Below are 20,068 nucleotides of genomic sequence, written 5' to 3'. Positions count from 1 at the left end.
GGTGGCAGGGAGGTGGCAGGGAGGTGGCAGGGAGGTGGCAGGGAGGTGGCAGGGAGGTGGCAGGGAGGTGGCAGGGAGGTGGCAGGGAGGTGGCAGGGAGGTGGCAGGGAGGTGGCAGGGAGGTGAGGCAGGGAGGTGGCAGGGAGGTGGCAGGGAGGTGGCAGGGAGGTGGCAGGGAGGTGAGGCAGGGAGGTGGCAGGGAGGTGGCAGGGAGGTGGCAGGGAGGTGGCAGGGAGGTGGCAGGGAGGTGGCAGGGAGGTGGCAGGGAGGTGGCAGGGGGGTGGCAGGGAGGTGGCAGGGAGGTGGCATGGAGGTGGCAGGGAGGTGGCAGGGAGGTGGCAGGGAGGGAGGTGGCAGGGAGGTGGCAGGGGGGTGGCAGGGAGGTGGCAGGGGGGTGGCAGGGAGGTGGCAGGGAGGTGGCAGGGAGGTGGCAGGGAGGTGAGGCAGGGAGGTGGCAGGGAGGTGGCAGGGGGGTGGCAGGGAGGTGGCAGGGAGGTGGCATGGAGGTGGCAGGGAGGTGGCAGGGAGGTGGCAGGGAGGGAGGTGGCAGGGAGGTGGCAGGGAGGTGGCAGGGGGGTGGCAGGGAGGTGGCAGGGGGGTGGCAGGGAGGTGGCAGGGAGGTGGCAGGGAGGTGGCAGGGAGGGAGGTGGCAGGGAGGTGGCAGGGAGGTGGCAGGGGGGTGGCAGGGAGGTGGCAGGGGGGTGGCAGGGAGGTGGCAGGGAGGTGGCAGGGAGGTGGCAGGGAGGTGAGGCAGGGAGGTGGCAGGGAGGTGGCAGGGGGGTGGCAGGGAGGTGGCAGGGGGGTGGCAGGGAGGTGGCAGGGAGGTGGCAGGGAGGTGGCAGGGAGGTGGCAGGGAGGTGGCAGGGAGGTGAGGGAGGTGGCAGGGAGGAGGTGAGGGAGGTGGCAGGGAGGTGAGGGAGGTGGCAGGGAGGTGGCAGGGAGGTGGCAGGGAGGTGGCAGGGAGGTGGCAGGGAGGTGGCAGGGAGGTGGCAGGGAGGTGGCAGGGAGGTGGCAGGGAGGTGAGGCAGGGAGGTGGCAGGGAGGTGGCAGGGAGGGGGCAGGGAGGTGGCAGGGAGGTGAGGCAGGGAGGTGGCAGGGAGGTGGCAGGGAGGTGGCAGGGAGGTGGCAGGGAGGTGGCAGGGAGGTGGCAGGGAGGTGGCAGGGAGGTGGCAGGGAGGTGGCAGGGAGGTGGCAGGGAGGTGGCAGGGGGGTGGCAGGGAGGTGGCAGGGAGGTGGCAGGGAGGTGGCAGGGAGGTGGCAGGGAGGTGGCAGGGAGGTGGCAGGGAGGTGGCAGGGAGGTGGCAGGGAGGTGGCAGGGAGGTGGCAGGGAGGTGGCAGGGGGGTGGCAGGGAGGTGGCAGGGAGGTGGCAGGGAGGTGGCAGGGAGGTGGTGAGGGAGGTGGCAGGGGGGTGGCAGGGAGGTGGCAGGGAGGTGGCAGGGAGGTGGCAGGGGGGTGGCAGGGAGGTGGCAGGGAGGTGGCAGGGAGGTGGCAGGGAGGTGGCAGGGAGGTGGCAGGGAGGTGGCAGGGAGGTGGCAGGGAGGTGGCAGGGAGGTGGCAGGGAGGTGGCAGGGAGGTGGCAGGGAGGTGGCAGGGGGGTGGCAGGGAGGTGGCAGGGAGGTGGCAGGGAGGTGGCAGGGAGGTGGTGAGGGAGGTGGCAGGGGGGTGGCAGGGAGGTGGCAGGGAGGTGGCAGGGAGGTGGCAGGGAGGTGGCAGGGGGGTGGCAGGGAGGTGGCAGGGAGGTGGCAGGGAGGTGGCAGGGAGGTGGTGAGGGAGGTGGCAGGGGGGTGGCAGGGAGGTGGCAGGGAGGTGGCAGGGAGGTGGCAGGGAGGTGGCAGGGAGGTGGCAGGGAGGTGGCAGGGAGGTGGCAGGGAGGTGGCAGGGAGGTGGCAGGGAGGTGGCAGGGGGGTGGCAGGGAGGTGGCAGGGAGGTGGCAGGGAGGTGGCAGGGAGGTGGTGAGGGAGGTGGCAGGGGGGTGGCAGGGAGGTGGCAGGGAGGTGGCAGGGAGGTGGCAGGGAGGTGGCAGGGAGGTGGTGAGGGAGGTGGCAGGGGGGTGGCAGGGAGGTGGCAGGGAGGTGGCAGGGAGGTGGCAGGGAGGTGGCAGGGGGGTGGCAGGGAGGTGGCAGGGAGGTGGCAGGGAGGTGGCAGGGAGGTGGCAGGGAGGTGGCAGGGGGGTGGCAGGGAGGTGGCAGGGAGGTGGCAGGGAGGTGGCAGGGAGGTGGCAGGGGGGTGGCAGGGAGGTGGCAGGGAGGTGGCAGGGAGGTGGCAGGGAGGTGGCAGGGGTGGTGGCAGGGAGGTGGCAGGGAGGTGGCAGGGAGGTGGCAGGGAGGTGGCAGGGAGGTGGCAGGGAGGTGGCAGGGAGGTGGCAGGGAGGTGGCAGGGAGGTGGCAGGGAGGTGGCAGGGAGGTGGCAGGGAGGTGGCAGGGAGGTGGCAGGGAGGTGGCAGGGAGGTGGCAGGGAGGTGGCAGGGAGGTGGCAGGGAGGTGGCAGGGAGGTGGCAGGGAGGTGGCAGGGAGGTGGCAGGGAGGTGGCAGGGAGGTGGCAGGGAGGTGGCAGGGAGGTGGCAGGGGGGTGGCAGGGAGGTGGCAGGGAGGTGGCAGGGAGGTGGCAGGGAGGTGGTGAGGGAGGTGGCAGGGGGGTGGCAGGGAGGTGGCAGGGAGGTGGCAGGGAGGTGGCAGGGGGGTGGCAGGGAGGTGGCAGGGAGGTGGCAGGGAGGTGGCAGGGAGGTGGCAGGGAGGTGGCAGGGAGGTGGCAGGGAGGTGGCAGGGAGGTGGCAGGGAGGTGGCAGGGAGGTGGCAGGGAGGTGGCAGGGAGGTGGCAGGGGGGTGGCAGGGAGGTGGCAGGGAGGTGGCAGGGAGGTGGCAGGGAGGTGGTGAGGGAGGTGGCAGGGGGGTGGCAGGGAGGTGGCAGGGAGGTGGCAGGGAGGTGGCAGGGAGGTGGCAGGGGGGTGGCAGGGAGGTGGCAGGGAGGTGGCAGGGAGGTGGCAGGGAGGTGGTGAGGGAGGTGGCAGGGGGGTGGCAGGGAGGTGGCAGGGAGGTGGCAGGGAGGTGGCAGGGAGGTGGCAGGGAGGTGGCAGGGAGGTGGCAGGGAGGTGGCAGGGAGGTGGCAGGGAGGTGGCAGGGAGGTGGCAGGGGGGTGGCAGGGAGGTGGCAGGGAGGTGGCAGGGAGGTGGCAGGGAGGTGGTGAGGGAGGTGGCAGGGGGGTGGCAGGGAGGTGGCAGGGAGGTGGCAGGGAGGTGGCAGGGAGGTGGCAGGGAGGTGGTGAGGGAGGTGGCAGGGGGGTGGCAGGGAGGTGGCAGGGAGGTGGCAGGGAGGTGGCAGGGAGGTGGCAGGGGGGTGGCAGGGAGGTGGCAGGGAGGTGGCAGGGAGGTGGCAGGGAGGTGGCAGGGAGGTGGCAGGGGGGTGGCAGGGAGGTGGCAGGGAGGTGGCAGGGAGGTGGCAGGGAGGTGGCAGGGGGGTGGCAGGGAGGTGGCAGGGAGGTGGCAGGGAGGTGGCAGGGAGGTGGCAGGGGGGTGGCAGGGAGGTGGCAGGGAGGTGGCAGGGAGGTGGCAGGGAGGTGGCAGGGAGGTGGCAGGGAGGTGGCAGGGAGGTGGCAGGGAGGTGGCAGGGAGGTGGCAGGGGGGTGGCAGGGAGGTGGCAGGGAGGTGGCAGGGAGGTGGCAGGGAGGTGGCAGGGAGGTGGCAGGGAGGTGGCAGGGAGGTGGCAGGGAGGTGGCAGGGAGGTGGCAGGGAGGTGGCAGGGAGGAGGCAGGGAGGTGGCAGGGAGGTGGCAGGGAGGTGGCAGGGAGGTGGTGAGGGAGGTGGCAGGGAGGTGGCAGGGAGGTGGTGAGGGAGGTGGCAGGGAGGTGGCAGGGGGGTGGCAGGGAGGTGGCAGGGAGGTGGCAGGGGGGTGGCAGGGAGGGGGCAGGGAGGTGGCAGGGAGGTGGCAGGGAGGTGGCAGGGAGGTGGTGAGGGAGGTGGCAGGGAGGTGGCAGGGAGGTGGTGAGGGAGGTGGCAGGGAGGTGGCAGGAAGGTGGTGAGGGAGGTGGCAGGGAGGTGGCAGGGGGGTGGCAGGGAGGTGGCAGGGAGGTGGCAGGGGGGTGGCAGGGAGGTGGCAGGGAGGTGGCAGGGAGGTGAGGTATTTAAAGCCGCCTCTTCTCCAGGGTGGAGGTGAGGGGGGGCCAGGGTGGAGGGGAGGGGGGGCCAGGGTGGAGGGGAGGGGGGGCCAGGGTGGAGGGGAGGGGGGGGGGATACACCCACCATGAGGGAGAGAGAGAGGGGGAATAACCGTTGCATACAGGAAAGGGATTATTGGGCTCACATGCAAGCACACACACACACGTGTGTCGTGAAATCTAACAGGCAGAAATCTATTGAGGAGAGTGTGTGCATGCCCAGCAGTGTGTGCAAGACGGAGTGTGTTTATAGAGTGAGTGTGTGTGTGTGTGTGAACGCACACGTGATGTTTATAGAGTGAGTGTGTGTGTGAATGCATGCAGCACACGTGATGTTTATAGAGTGAGTGTGTGTGTGTGTGTGTGTGTGTGTTGCACACGTGACGTCTTTAGGGGCCCGCTGTCCTTACTGATGAGGCTGCCCAGGTAGGTGAGATCTTCCACAAACCCAATAACCTCCACCTGTTCTACACCTGTTCTAGTCTTACCACACACTTTCCTAGCAACGCAAACTGTGGGTAATGCTAATCTATAACTGTGAGGTAATGCTAATCTATAACTGTGTGGTAATGCTAATCTATAACTGTGAGGTAATGCTAATCTATAACTGTGTGGTAATGCTAATCTATAACTGTGTGGTAATGCTAATCTATAACTGTGTGGTAATGCTAATCTATAACTGGGTGGTAATGCTAATCTATAACTGGGTGGTAATGCTAATCTATAACTGGATGGTAATGCTAATCTATAACTGGGTGGTAATGCTAATCTATAACTGGGGGTAATTGGTCAGAAATGTATTCCCACATGGGACTGGCACCGTCATCTTCCCCTTCTCTTGCAAAACCAATATTAAATCAAAGGAATGGCTTATCTCTAGTATTATATATATATATATATATATATATATATATATATATATATATATATATATATATATATATATATATATTATAAACTGTCTGGAGATATCCTTGAGATTAATGAGCCGTCTCATTGGTGACATTCTCCAGTAGAGGCGGAGGTGCCTTGGGGGAACCCCGAGGGTGTCACAGTCTGGTCCGGTCAGGTTAACACCTTACAGACCTCTTGGTTTAACCTTGGTTGGGATTCTAGACTCTTGGTAGGGATTATAGACTCTTGGTAGGGTTATAGACTCTTGGTAGGGTTATAGACTCTTGGTAGGATTAGAGACTCTTGGTAGGGTTATAGACTCTTGGTAGGATTAGAGACTCTTGGTAGGATTAGAGACTCTTGGTAGGATTAGATACTCTTGGTAGGATTAGAGACTCTTGGTAGGATTATAGACTCTTGGTAGGATTATAGCCTCTTGGTAGGATTCTAGACTCTTGGTAGGGATTAGAGACTCTTGATAGGGATTAGAGACTCTTGGTAGGATTATAGACTCTTGGTAGGGATTAGAGACTCTTGATAGGATTATAGCCTTTTTGGTAAATCAGGAAATTAATTGTTAAATCAATATAAAAATAAAAAAAGCACATATCTACAACACATCTCCAATGTGTTTGTTATTCTTGATTATGGTTTATAAACCACACTCCTGGTTTCCTTCCTACCGACACACCTTTGCCACACATATGATCCTTGTGTGGGCCAAACATTCACCTGAGCACTTAGCATAGCATAAGCACTTCAATTTACACCCAGTAAAAAGCTTGATACTGTAGTACGGCAATTACATCAGTCCATTAGCCGCGGTTTACTTCGGCAAAACACAATCACTAGGCTAGCGTCTCTCGGCCAGGAGCTTGTAATGAACCTGTCCGTTGTCTAAAGCGTTAGCGGGGGGGTGGTGTGCCGCTGGCAATAAAGAGCTCCCCCTCCCCCCCCTCCCCCCCATATACTTTTACAGCCCACTTCTATTTCAAGGTTGTTATGCCCTGTTGAACTGCTTTCTAGCAAACGGCTTATTACACGTGTTCCAGGCAGATCAATGCTGGAGGGAAGGGTGTTAATGTACCAAACCAATCCTGCGTGGGGGGGGGGGGGGGCTGTCACAATGAGCCCATCCTCCCCTGTAACACTCACTCTGGGGTAAACGGCCCTCACAGGTAAGGTAATGCATTAAGGCCCCCACAGGTAAGTTAATGTGTTGGGTTTGTTCACTGCTGGCTGCCTGGCTGAGTCCTACCTAACAATGTTGTGTTTCTCCATTAATTATGGCAGTTATCCTTTTTAAAGTGTGAGGTGGAGGCTGGTGGAGGTAGAAATCGGAGGACGGGGGGTTCATTGTAACACATGGAATTGAATGATGAATGGTATCGAACACAATTCATAGACCGACCGAAGTAATTAAATTGGACAAGAGGCATTCCATGAGTGCTGATCACATTTTTCCAGAGCATATTACGAACGCAGCCTCAGAGTTAGACCTCAGAGTTAGACCTACAGTCTAACAGTCTACAGATCCTTTGGCCAGATCTTAGAATTCACTCCCTACGTGACTGGTAGAAAGTAACTAACTAGAAGGCTTGGGGAGACGGTCTGGAGTGTCCTGCGCCCGGCCCTAAGCTTGATGAATGGAGGAGGTGTTTTCTCTCCAGAACAACCTCGGGACACACAGAATTCTTTCATTACAGTTCAGCTGTACACGCTGGATGGCTCTTAGCAAACGGATAAAAACAAAAGTTGGGGGGTCTGGAGTAGAACACTGTTGTTCTACAAACACCTCCTCCATTCTTCAGGCTGTGGGCAGAGAGAGCCTCATAAACTATGTTGAACAAGTCGTCACTTCATACATACGTTGAATTGAGTTCATCTTAATGCAAGGAGGATAATAGTTCATGTGATTTGGGAAATAATATATTGGGTTTTCATACATAGGGTCTGTGATTTGCATAGGAATCAAATACACACTTGTCAAGTGACTTGTGTCTGAAGGTTGTCATTACAAACTGATTCAATGAAGAGGAACTTCACAACTGCTCCGGAACACCACCCTAAGGCCTGGGAGACTTACACACATCTACCCTGAGGCCTGGGGAGACTTACACACATCTACCCTGAGGCCTGGGAGACTTACACACATCTACCCTGAGGCCTGGGGAGACTTACACACATCTACCCTGAGGCCTGGGGAGACTTACACACATCTACCCTGAGGCCTGGGAGACTTACACACATCTACCCTGAGGCCTGGGAGACTTACACACATCTACCCTGAGGCCTGGGGAGACTTACACACATCTACTCTGAGGCCTGGGGAGACTTACACACATCTACCCTGAGGCCTGGGGAGACTTACACACATCTACCCTGAGGCCTGGGGAGACTTACACACATCTACCCTGAGGCCTGGGGAGACTTACACACATCTACCCTGAGGCCTGGGGAGACTTACACACATCTACCCTGAGGCCTGGGGAGACTTACACACATCTACCCTGAGGCCTGGGGAGACTCACACACATCTACCCTGAGGCCTGGGGAGACTTACACACATCTACCCTGAGGCCTGGGAGACTTACACACATCTACCCTGAGGCCTGGGAGACTTACACACATCTACCCTGAGGCCTGGGAGACTTACACACATCTACCCTGAGGCCTGGGAGACTTACACACATCTACCCTGAGGCCTGGGAGACTTACACACATCTACCCTGAGGCCTGGGGAGACTTACACACATCTACCCTGAGACCTGGGGAGACTTACACACATCTACCCTGAGACCTGGGGAGACTTACACACATCTACCCTGAGGCCTGGGAGACTTACACACATCTACCCTGAGGCCTGGGGAGACTTACACACATCTACCCTGAGGCCTGGGAGACTTACACACATCTACCCTGAGGCCTGGGAGACTTACACACATCTACCCTGAGACCTGGGGAGACTTACACACATCTACCCTGAGGCCTGGGGAGACTTACACACATCTACCCTGAGGCCTGGGGAGACTTACACACATCTACCCTGAGGCCTGGGAGACTTACACACATCTACCCTGAGACCTGGGAGACTTACACACATCTACACTGAGGCCTGGGAGACTTACACACATCTACCCTGAGGCCTGGGAGACTTACACACATCTACCCTGAGACCTGGGAGACTTACACACATCTACCCTGAGACCTGGGAGACTTACACACATCTACCCTGAGACCTGGGAGACTTACACACATCTACCCTGAGGCCTGGGAGACTTACACACATCTACCCTGAGGCCTGGGAGACTTACACACATCTACCCTGAGGCCTGGGAGACTTACACACATCTACCCTGAGGCCTGGGAGACTTACACACATCTACCCTGAGACCTGGGAGACTTACACACATCTACACTGAGGCCTGGGAGACTTACACACATCTACCCTGAGGCCTGGGAGACTTACACACATCTACCCTGAGACCTGGGAGACTTACACACATCTACCCTGAGACCTGGGAGACTTACACACATCTACCCTGAGACCTGGGAGACTTACACACATCTACACTGAGGCCTGGGAGACTTACACACATCTACCCTGAGGCCTGGGAGACTTACACACATCTACCCTGAGACCTGGGAGACTTACACACATCTACCCTGAGACCTGGGAGACTTACACACATCTACCCTGAGACCTGGGAGACTTACACACATCTACACTGAGGCCTGGGAGACTTACACACATCTACCCTGAGGCCTGGGGAGACTTACACACATCTACCCTGAGGCCTGGGAGACTTACACACATCTACCCTGAGGCCTGGGAGACTTACACACATCTACCCTGAGGCCTGGGAGACTTACACACATCTACCCTGAGGCCTGGGAGACTTACACACATCTACCCTGGGGCCTGGGGAGACTTACACACATCTACCCTGAGGCCTGGGAGACTTACACACATCTACCCTGAGGCCTGGGAGACTTACACACATCTACCCTGAGGCCTGGGAGACTTACACACATCTACCCTGAGGCCTGGGAGACTTACACACATCTACCCTGAGGCCTGGGGAGACTTACACACATCTACCCTGAGGCCTGGGAGACTTACACACATCTACCCTGAGACCTGGGGAGACTTACACACATCCACCCTGAGGCCTGGGAGACTTACACACATCTACCCTGAGGCCTGGGGAGACTTACACACATCTACCCTGAGGCCTGGGAGACTTACACACATCTACCCTGAGGCCTGGGGAGACTTACACACATCTACCCTGAGGCCTGGGGAGACCTTTGACCTTTGGCCCCTTCTCAGACTTCATTCCTTATGTGACTGGTAGAAAATAGATAAATCAAAAGCTTGGGCACTGGGGTGTTCAAAATACACTTCCTCCATTCTTCAAGCTGGAAGCAGAGTTGCCCTCATAAACTGTAGTGAAGCTAATGGATGGAAGGGAAGGGATGAAATACTGTAATGGGGGTGGGGGGGCCTGGCTCTTCAATGGCACAGGAAGGCATTAGGAACAGGACAGATCATTGAGTTCTGTTCACCTCAATGATGTGATTCATGTTGGAACAGTATTATAGTATTTTAATTAGTGTTTCTTCTTTCATTCTGCAGAATTCAGAGCCATGGTCTTCTCAGAGTGACCACACACCCTCCATTCTACCAGCTGAGGGCAAGGTGACCCTAAATAAACTGTTAAAGGCTAATGGGGGTACCGTTATGACAGCCAATGACAGGAAGCGGTCACCACCATTCGCCTTCAAAACAATTCATGAGGACAATAAACACAGAGGTTTATACAATTCCTCATTCTATTCTATGCATTACAATGAGCCTGTCCTCCGATGTCTACCTCCACCAGCCTTCCCTAGATAAACTCTGTATGTGAATGAGCATTTATATGATAAGAATCACTAGTGTAGCGTCTGTTATCTTTGCCGTGACGTAAAACTCACGACACATCTGACAGGGTTGCTGGGAGAGTGTTTCTATAGAAGCTCCCGGAATAAACTGCTTTCCTCGACAGTGGAGAAATGAGATAAAGCTGTGGGAAGGCGACCACCACCACCACCACCACTCTTATCTGGGACTTAGGTTTTTGCTCTCATGTTTTTTAACCGAGGAGACATTGAAGATTTGACTGTTGCGACTTCAAAACAAATAGTTTTATTGGATCATAATCACGGTGTATGGGATTTTGTTTTGTACAGGAGGTTTAGAGCATATGATTTTGAAATAAAGAAAAGAGATTCGCTCTGACCTGAATCACATTTGAAAGTACTGCAACAAGCACTGAACTCCCAAATGAATATCAGTTCAAGACGTATTTTATAGTGTGAGAAATGTAAAGTATAATTTTTCATTCTGTGATCTGTGTACTAGTGGAGTGACAGGTAATCAAATATATAGCGCCTTATTCCAAAGCAACCATGCAAGGTGCCGGCCCGCTCATTGGGAGCAATTTGGGGTTAGGTGTCTTGCCCAAGGACACGTCGACATCGTCGCCAACCGGGGATCAAACCACCGACCTTGCGATCATTAGACGCCGGCTCTACCTCCTGAGCCACAGCCACCCCCACAATGTATTGTGACCATGTAAAAATGCACTTGAAACCTAATAAACTTAAAACTTGTAATACTTGAAAGTCTCACCTTCTCTCCCAGAGCCCTGAGGCTGTCCTGGAAGCGTGGCCAGAAGTCCTTGAAGAGCGGCCGGTCGATCTTCTTCAGGCTGTCCTTGGTGCTGGCGTCTACGCTGACGTACAGCTGCGTGACTGGCACCAGGCTCCTACAGGAGCACACAGAGGACACCACACACAGAGTAAGACACCATGGAGAGAGAGAGAGAGAGAGAGAGAGAGAGAGAGAGAGAGAGAGAGAGAGAGAGAGAGAGAGAGAGAGACACACACACACAGAGACAGAGAGACAGAGACAGAGAGAGAGAGAGAGAGAGAGAGAGAGAGAGAGAGAGAGAGAGAGAGAGAGAGAGAGAGAGAGAGAGACACACACACACACACACAGAGACAGAGAGACAGAGAGACAGAGAGAGACACACACACAGAGAGAGAGAGAGAGAAATTAGGGGGTGGGGGTGGGAGGGAGAGGGGAGGGGAGGAGAGGAGGACAGGAGAAGGGGAGAGGAGAAGAGACGGTGGTCTCAGCTGCCAAGCCAATTCAGCACCATAACGTGTAATGTAAGCAGGTCTAACTGGATTACTGTCAGGTTCTATACCGGCAGAGGATAATAGATATATGCAGGCGGAGACAGACTCTCTATAGACTTTCTCATTTCAGGTGGGGGAGAGAGAAACAGTGTTATTATTGATTATTATTATTTATTCTTTTTTATTTATTATTAATATAATTCATTATTATTATTATTATTATTATTATTATTATTATTATTATTATTATATATGATTGATTATTGATTATTATTTGACGATAGCACCCCGAGAAGTGAGGCTAAGTTTGCATCGAAGCGCTAGGGTACAGACATCCAGCTACGGTAAGGATAGAACACAAATAAAAATGGGAGAATGAGAGTGAAATGTGTCTTTTTTTAATGTAACCTTTATTTAACAGGAGGTTGTCTGAGATTAAAATCTATTTTTCGAGGGAGACTTGGCCAAGATACCACACCAGTACAAGTACAAGGGTACAAAATTGGAGAATAAAACATAATAAAAACAGAGACGGGTAAATTAAAAAAACAGATCAATATTATAAAATCCATTTTTGGAATAGCAACTGCAGTCTTCTGTCACACAATTATTAATCAGAGTGTTGAACTCTCCCAGGGAGATGAGGTTATTAAACTGCAGTGTGTTCTGGAGGTTATTAAACTATAGTGTGTTCTGGAGGTTATTCCATGACCAGATTATTAAACTGCAGTGTGTTCTGGAGGTTATTAAACTGCAGTGTGTTCTGGAGGTTATTCCATGACCAGGGTGCAAAATAAGAGAAAGCTGCTCTGCCAAGTTCCAAGTGCATCCTGAGTGACATGAGGTTACATAGATATCAGGGGAGTTTGGCCAGTATGGCTTTGTAAATAAAGATGTACCAGAGATGCTGTCTCCTTAGGCTAGGGCTAGGGTTAGGGTCTCCTCAGGTTAGGGTTAGGGTCTCCTCAGGCTAGGGTGTCTCCTTAGGTTAGAGTGTCTCCTTAGGTTAGAGTGTCTCCTTAGGTTAGAGTGTCTCCTTAGGTTAGAGTGTCTCCTTAGTAAATGGTAAATGGACTGACTTATATAGACGCCTTATTCCAAAGCACTTTACAACGGCCTCTCATTCACCCATTCACACACACATTCACACACCAATGGCGGCAAGCTGCCATGCAAGGCGCCGGCCTGCTCATTGGGAGCAATTTTGGGGTTCAGTGTCTTGCCCAAGGACACTTCGACATGTGACCAGCCGGGGCTCGAACCGCCGATCTGCCAACCTTGCCATCATTAGACGGCGGCTCTACCTCCTGCGCCACAGCCGCCCTTAGGTTAGGGTTAGGGTGTCTCCTTAGGTTAGGGCTAGGGCTAGGGTGTCTGCCAGGGTCCATCTGACTCCAGACATCCAGACAGCTTGTCGGTGGCTGGGTAGTTCTGACTGGCGGGGCTTGAGAATGATTGATAGCTGCAGTCCCCCACAATCTGCCTGTTGTGACAAGCCAGGGATGATAAGCCGACCTATCACAGACCAGCCAGGGCCAGAGACCAATGACACGATGACACCACACGAAGAGACTCAAACAAGCTGTTGGATGTCCAAGGAGATTGATCTGTTAAGACTGGAGGAGGGGAGGGGGGTTGGAGGAGGGGAGGGGGGTCAAAAGGGCGCAATGAATCAAGGTACTCCGGTAAACACTGTAACAGGGTCAATGTTTACCTCCTAGATGCCTGAAGGTCAGCAGGGTTTGGGAGATAACAGATTGGCCGAGGTGCCAGAGCTGACGTGATGTACCGTCTCTTCAATCTAACTGTGTACAGGGTTAGGGTTACAGCGTCCTATTGGTTCATTCACAACCTTTAAATCAACAAGAGTTCAGTGCTAACGCTAATGTAGGATCGGAAAACTATTCAAACTGTGATCTTCCTTTCACATCATAACATCCTGATCCATCGAAATGACCCCCCAAAAAAAGACCAAAGAAATCCAAACAACGCTGTCCTTGTTAACAAAACATTGCCTTGAAAAATACATCCTCACCTCATTTAGCCCCAGTGTGCGAACTTAACTTACCCTTGGATGATGATGCCAACATAACTAAACATCTAAACACGGCCATACTGTTTTATGCATCCGCAGTGGATCCTGCTTTGTGCCATCAAAGGATCATCATTGTGACTAGCCCCGTCTCACAGGACCAGCGAGAGAAGTGTTGTAGAGAGGATATACAGTATATATACTAACGGCACATAGAGGAAATGTGATTCCCACTGACACATCAAGTGCAACCGTGGCTCTGCGACGTTGCTCTGTGCCACAGATCCCAGGCTGGTATTTAATTGCATGTTGCCACAGAGTTCACTTCTCTCTCTCTCTCTCTCTCTCTCTCTCTCTCTCTCTCTCTCTCTCTCTCTCTCTCTCTCTCTCTCTCTCTCTCTCTCTCTCTCTCAGAACGCTTCTGCACAGGAGATAAAGACACTCAGACCTGACAACAGCGTGTCCCCCTGTGTCCCCCTGTGTCCCCCTGTGTCCCCCTGTGCCCCCCTGGTTCCCCTGTGTCCCCCTGGTTCCCCCTGTGTCCTCCTGTGTCCCCCTGTGTCCCCCTGGTTCCCCCTGTGTCCCCCTGTGTCCCCCTGGTTCCCCCTGTGTCCCCCTGGTTCCCCCTGTGTCCCCCTGTGTCCCCCTGGTTCCCCTGTGTCCCCCTGTGTCCCCCTGGTTCCCCCTGGTTCCCCCTGTGTCCCCCTGTGTCCCCCTGGTTCCCCCTGTGTCCCCCTGGTTCCCCCTGTGTCCCCCTGTGTCCCCCTGGTTCCCCCTGTGTCCCCCTGTGTCCTCCTGTGTCCCCCTGTGTCCCCCTGGTTCCCCCTGTGTCCCCCTGTGTCCCCCTGGTTCCCCCTGTGTCCCCCTGGTTCCCCCTGTGTCCCCCTGTGTCCCCCTGGTTCCCCTGTGTCCCCCTGGTTCCCCCTGGTTCCCCCTGTGTCCCCCTGTGTCCCCCTGGTTCCCCCTGTGTCCCCCTGTGTCCCCCTGGTTCCCCCTGTGTCCCCCTGGTTCCCCCTGTGTCCCCCTGGTTCCCCCTGTGTCCCCCTGTGTCCCCCTGGTTCCCCCTGTGTCCCCCTGGTTCCCCCTGTGTCCCCCTGTGTCCCCCTGTGTCCCCCTGGTTCCCCCTGGTTCCCCCTGTGTCCCCCTGTGTCCCCCTGGTTCCCCCTGTGTCCCCCTGTGTCCCCCTGGTTCCCCCTGTGTCCCCCTGTGTCCCCCTGGTTCCCCCTGGTTCCCCCTGTGTCCCCCTGTGTCCTCCTGTGTCCCCCTGTGTCCCCCTGGTTCCCCCTGTGTCCCCCTGTGTCCCCCTGGTTCCCCCTGTGTCCCCCTGGTTCCCCCTGTGTCCCCCTGGTTCCCCTGTGTCCCCCTGTGTCCCCCTGGTTCCCCCTGGTTCCCCCTGTGTCCCCCTGTGTCCCCCTGTGTCCCCCTGGTTCCCCCTGTGTCCCCCTGTGTCCCCCTGTGTCCCCCTGGTTCCCCTGTGTCCCCCTGTGTCCCCCTGGTTCCCCCTGGTTCCCCCTGTGTCCCCCTGGTTCCCCCTGTGTCCCCCTGTGTCCCCCTGGTTCCCCCTGTGTCCCCCTGTGTCCCCCTGGTTCCCCCTGTGTCCCCCTGTGTCCCCCTGGTTCCCCCTGTGTCCCCCTGGTTCCCCTGGTTCCCCCTGGTTCCCCCTGTGTCCCCCTGTGTCCCCCTGGTTCCCCCTGTGTCCCCCTGTGTCCCCCTGGTTCCCCCTGTGTCCCCCTGTGTCCCCCTGGTTCCCCTGTGTCCCCCTGTGTCCCCCTGGTTCCCCCTGGTTCCCCCTGTGTCCCCCTGGTTCCCCCTGTGTCCCCCTGTGTCCCCCTGGTTCCCCCTGTGTCCCCCTGGTTCCCCCTGTGTCCCCCTGTGTCCCCCTGGTTCCCCCTGTGTCCCCCTGTGTCCCCCTGTGTCCCCCTGGTTCCCCCTGTGTCCCCCTGTGTCCCCCTGTGTCCCCCTGGTTCCCCCTGTGTCCCCCTGGTTCCCCCTGGTTCCCCCTGTGTCCCCCTGTGTCCCCCTGGTTCCCCCTGTGTCCCCCTGTGTCCCCTGTGTCCCCCTGTGTCCCCCTGGTTCCCCCTGGTTCCCCCTGTGTCCCCCTGGTTCCCCCTGTGTCCCCCTGGTTCCCCCTGTGTCCCCCTGTGTCCCCCCTGTGTCCCCCTGTGTCCCCCTGGTTCCCCCTGGTTCCCCCTGTGTCCCCCTGTGTCCCCCTGGTTCCCCCTGTGTCCCCCTGTGTCCCCTGTGTCCCCCTGTGTCCCCCTGGTTCCCCCTGTGCCCCCCTGTGCCCCCCTGGTTCCCCTGTGTCCCCCTGTGTCCCCCTGGTTCCCCCTGGTTCCCCCTGTGTCCCCCTGGTTCCCCCTGTGTCCCCCTGTGTCCCCCTGTGTCCCCCTGGTTCCCCCTGTGTCCCCCTGTGTCCCCCTGGTTCCCCCTGGTTCCCCCTGTGTCCCCCTGTGTCCCCTGTGTCCCCCTGTGTCCCCCTGGTTCCCCCTGTGCCCCCCTGTGCCCCCCTGGTTCCCCTGTGTCCCCCTGTGTCCCCCTGGTTCCCCCTGGTTCCCCCTGTGTCCCCCTGGTTCCCCCTGTGTCCCCCTGTGTCCCCCTGTGTCCCCCTGGTTCCCCCTGTGTCCCCCTGTGTCCCCCTGGTTCCCCCTGGTTCCCCCTGTGTCCCCCTGTGTCCCCCTGTGTCCCCCTGGTTCCCCCTGTGTCCCCCTGTGTCCCCCTGGTTCCCCCTGTGTCCCCCTGTGTCCCCCTGGTTCCCCCTGTGTCCCCCTGTGTCCCCCTGGTTCCCCCTGTGTCCCCCTGTGTCCCCCTGGTTCCCCCTGTGTCCCCCTGGTTCCCCCTGTGTCCCCCTGTGTCCCCCTGGTTCCCCTGTGTCCCCCTGTGTCCCCCTGGTTCCCCCTGGTTCCCCCTGTGTCCCCCTGTGTCCCCCTGGTTCCCCCTGTGTCCCCCTGGTTCCCCCTGTGTCCCCCTGGTTCCCCCTGTGTCCCCCTGTGTCCTCCTGTGTCCCCCTGTGTCCCCCTGGTTCCCCCTGTGTCCCCCTGTGTCCCCCTGGTTCCCCCTGTGTCCCCCTGGTTCCCCCTGTGTCCCCCTGTGTCCCCCTGGTTCCCCTGTGTCCCCCTGTGTCCCCCTGGTTCCCCCTGGTTCCCCCTGTGTCCCCCTGTGTCCTCCTGTGTCCCCCTGTGTCCCCCTGGTTCCCCCTGGTTCCCCCTGTGTCCCCCTGGTTCCCCCTGTGTCCCCCTGTGTCCCCCTGGTTCCCCCTGTGTCCCCCTGGACCCCCTGTGTCCCCCTGTGTCCCCCTGGTTCCCCTGTGTCCCCCTGGTCCCCCTGTGTCCCCCTGGTCCCCCTGGTCCCCCTGGTCCCCCTGTGTCCCCCTGTGTCCCCCTGTGTCCCCCTGGTCCCCCTGTGTCCCCCTGGTTCCCCCTGTGTCCCCCTGGTCCCCCTGTGTCCCCCTGTGTCCCCCTGTGTCCCCCTGGTTCCCCCTGTGTCCCCCTGTGTCCCCCTGTGTCCCCCTGGTTCCCCTGTGTCCCCCTGGTCCCCCTGTGTCCCCCTGTGTCCCCCTGTGTCCCCCTGTGTCCCCCTGGTTCCCCCTGGTCCCCCTGGTCCCCCTGTGTCCCCCTGTGTCCCCCTGTGTCCCCCTGGTTCCCCCTGTGTCCCCCTGGTCCCCCTGTGCCCCCCTGGGTCCCCCTGGTTCCCCCTGTGTCCCCCTGTGTCCCCCTGGTTCCCCCTGTGTCCCCCTGGTCCCCCTGTGTCCCCCTGTGTCCCCCGGCTCCCCAAACTAAACCCGCGCTGCTCATTGTGCTGCTCACCGCCCTGTCCTGTTGATAAGGGGGTAGTGTGTGTGTGTGTGCGTGTATGTACATGTGTGTGTTTGTGTGTGTGTGTGTGTGTGTTTGTGTGTGTGTGTGTGTGTGCATGCACCTCTCCACTGTGCGTGTGTGTATGTACGTGTGTGTGTGTGTGTGTGTGCGTGTATGTACGTGTGTGTGTGTGTGCGTGTATGTACGTGTGTGTGTGTGTGTGTGTGTGCACCTCTCCACTGTGCGTGTGTGTGCGTGTATGTACGTGTGTGTGTGTGTGTGTGTGCACCTCTCCACTGTGCGTGTGTGTATATACGTGTGTGTGTGTGTTTGTGTTTGTGTGTGTGTGCACCTCTCCACTGTGCGTACGTGTGTGTGTGCGTGCACCTCTCCACTGTGCGTGTGTGTGCGTGTATGTACGTGTGTGTGTGTGTGTGTGTGTGTGCACCTCTCCACTGTGCGTGTGTGTGCGTGTATGTACGTGTGTGTGTGTGTGTGTGTGTGTGTGTGCACCTCTCCACTGTGCGTGTGTGTGCGTGTATGTACGTGTGTGTGTGTGTGTGTGTGTGCACCTCTCCACTGTGCGTGTGTGTGCGTGTATGTACGTGTGTGTGTGTGTGTGTGTGTGCACCTCTCCACTGTGCGTGTGTGTATGTACGTGTGTGTGTGTGTTTGTGTGTGTGTGTGTGTGCACTTCTCCACTGTGCGTGTGTGTATGTACGTGTGTGTTTGTGTGTGTGTGCGTGTGTGCACCTCTCCACTGTGCGTGTGTGTGTGTGTGTGTGTGTGTGCGTGTGTGTGTGTGCGCGTGTGCATGCGTGCGTATACAGGGCTAAGTGAGGTGAAGATGTATTTTTCATGAAGCCACGGGCGCAGGGGAGCGCCTAGAGGCTTTAGAGAGAGACAGACACACACACACACACACGTACACACACACAGACACAAGCAGAGAGAGAAGAGAGGAAGCGAGGCTGTGATTTGTAATTCTGCTCCAGATCAGAGCTTATCAGGTCCTCCCCAGCCCTGACCTGCTCTGTCTGCTCCGTCTGCGGAGCCTCGGCGTGGCTGAGCGTGGAGACTTCAACACAGCGGCGTAGTGCGACACTCCAGACCAGAAACCACCCACCCAGAGAAGAAAAGACTCAGACAACAGAGAAGAAAGACGGTCAGGCAGGACAACGTTTTTGTGGAGAGGAGAGAAGCCAAATGGCATCGAGACTCTTCAGAGACTAAATGAAAGAGAAAGAGGAACTGGAACCCTCCCGCCCCCCCTCCCCCCCCATCCCCCCGCTAGTCGCTATACAGCACAGTAGCACAGTAGCGCCCCCACCTGATCTCATCAGGGAACTGCGCGTTGGTGACCAGGAAGCTGGAGATGCGGTGTGTGTGGAGGAGGCGAAGGAAGGTGTTGATTTCGGGGTACATGATTGGCTCTCCCACCAGTGACAGGGCGCAGTGCTTCACCGCCAGGCCCTCGTCGTAGCGGTCCTGACGCACCCCCGGCACACCTGGAAGGTAAAGGTAGAGGTCAAAGGTCAAAGACAAGCTCAGGTCAGTCTAATCAAACGTTATTTATAGAGCATTTCATACAAGGATCCTACAACATCAAAGCAAACCGATACAATTTTAACCGAAGTTAAAACCAAAAAAAATGTTGTTACAAATTTGGTTGAGTTTAGGCCTAAAGAAGATCAGTTTGACATTTCGTGACGTTAGAATTATAAGGTTCTATCTCCATATTTGGTCAAAATTGAGTTTTTTACATAATCTGATCCATTAGGTGTTTATTAATGCCCGTGTGGTGTTATTTTTAAAATGTTGACATGTTTGAGTTAATAATTAATCAAATACAAAGGTTCCATCTCACAAAACATAATGGAATGTAAAAACTTTGACGCTCAATATCTCTGAACTGCCCTAAACGGAGATAGAACCTTATCATTCTAAACGGAGATAGAACCTTATCATTCTAAACGGAGATAGAACCTTATCATTCTAAACGGAGATAGAACCTTATCATTCTAAACGGAGATAGAACCTTATCATTCTAAACGGAGATAGAACCATATCATTCTAAACAGAGATAGAACCTTATCATTCTAAACGGAGATAGAACCTTATCATTCTAAACAGAGATAGAACCTTATCATTCTAAACTCACGATTTCTGACCCAGCCAGGCTGTCATTAGCTGCTTTTTCGACCATGGTGCACCAGAGCGTGCCAATGTTTACTAGTGGTAAGCCAGGGCTTTGAGCCTAATGAACAAGCCTGTTTGAATCTCCACAGCTGGGCTTTGTAGTCCCCCCCGCCCTGTCTGATCTCCAGTTAGTTTACATTCTGCAGTTCATAATGTGGCCAACTATGGAGACAATAGCAACATATCAAACTCTCTGGTTTCTCAACTAAACAGGCTCTGGCAACTTAAGCACTTCTTGACAATTGTATTTGTAAAAAAAAAAAAAGTGCTATTCAAATCTATTTTAGTTTAGTAGTTACAGCAAGCTAACTTGGATTATGCTTGAAACGCACCAAGTTCACTAGGCATCTCAAGCAAATCTAAACCACCACATCCCTAGCCACTTTCTGCCTCATACGGACCGGAGGGGGGGGGGGGCAAAGGAGGGGAGACCTGGAGTAAGAACTGAATAGACCTGGAGTAAGAACTGAATAGACCTGGAGTAAGAACTGAATAGACCTGGAGTAAAGAACTGAATAGACCTGGAGTAAGAACTGAATAGACCTGGAGTAAGAACTGAATAGACCTGGAGTAAGAACTGAATAGACCTGGAGTAAGAACTGAATAGACCTGGAGTAAGAACTGAATAGACCTGGAGTAAGAACTGAATAGACCTGGAGTAAGAACTGAATAGACCTGGAGTAAGAACTGAATAGACCTGGAGTAAGAACTGAATAGACCTGGAGTAAGAACTGAATAGACCTGGAGTAAGAACTGAATAGACCTGGAGTAAGAACTGAATAGACCTGGAGTAAGAACTGAATAGACCTG

General features: G+C 56.3%; 1 protein-coding gene across 1 annotated transcript in view; it reads right to left on the bottom strand.

The window, feature by feature from the left end:
- tyw1 (tRNA-yW synthesizing protein 1 homolog) overlaps positions 1-20,068 on the bottom strand; it is a gene marked incomplete at its 3' end in the record, with an annotated part of 71,096 nt that overhangs the window by 5,340 nt on the left and 45,688 nt on the right. Inside the window, exons 11-12 of the mRNA XM_080549101.1 lie at positions 18,390-18,567; positions 10,722-10,857 (exon numbers count right to left, since the gene is read on the bottom strand). Of these exons, the coding sequence (XP_080405227.1) occupies positions 10,722-10,857; positions 18,390-18,567 (314 nt within the window). The remainder of the gene's footprint in view (positions 1-10,721; positions 10,858-18,389; positions 18,568-20,068) is intronic.

Source organism: Nansenia antarctica, assembly GCF_963989245.1.
Source record: "Nansenia antarctica genome assembly, chromosome: 19".
In the NCBI taxonomy this organism is placed as follows: Eukaryota; Metazoa; Chordata; class Actinopteri; order Argentiniformes; family Microstomatidae; genus Nansenia; species Nansenia antarctica.
This window is presented reverse-complemented; position numbering and strand designations above follow the sequence as displayed.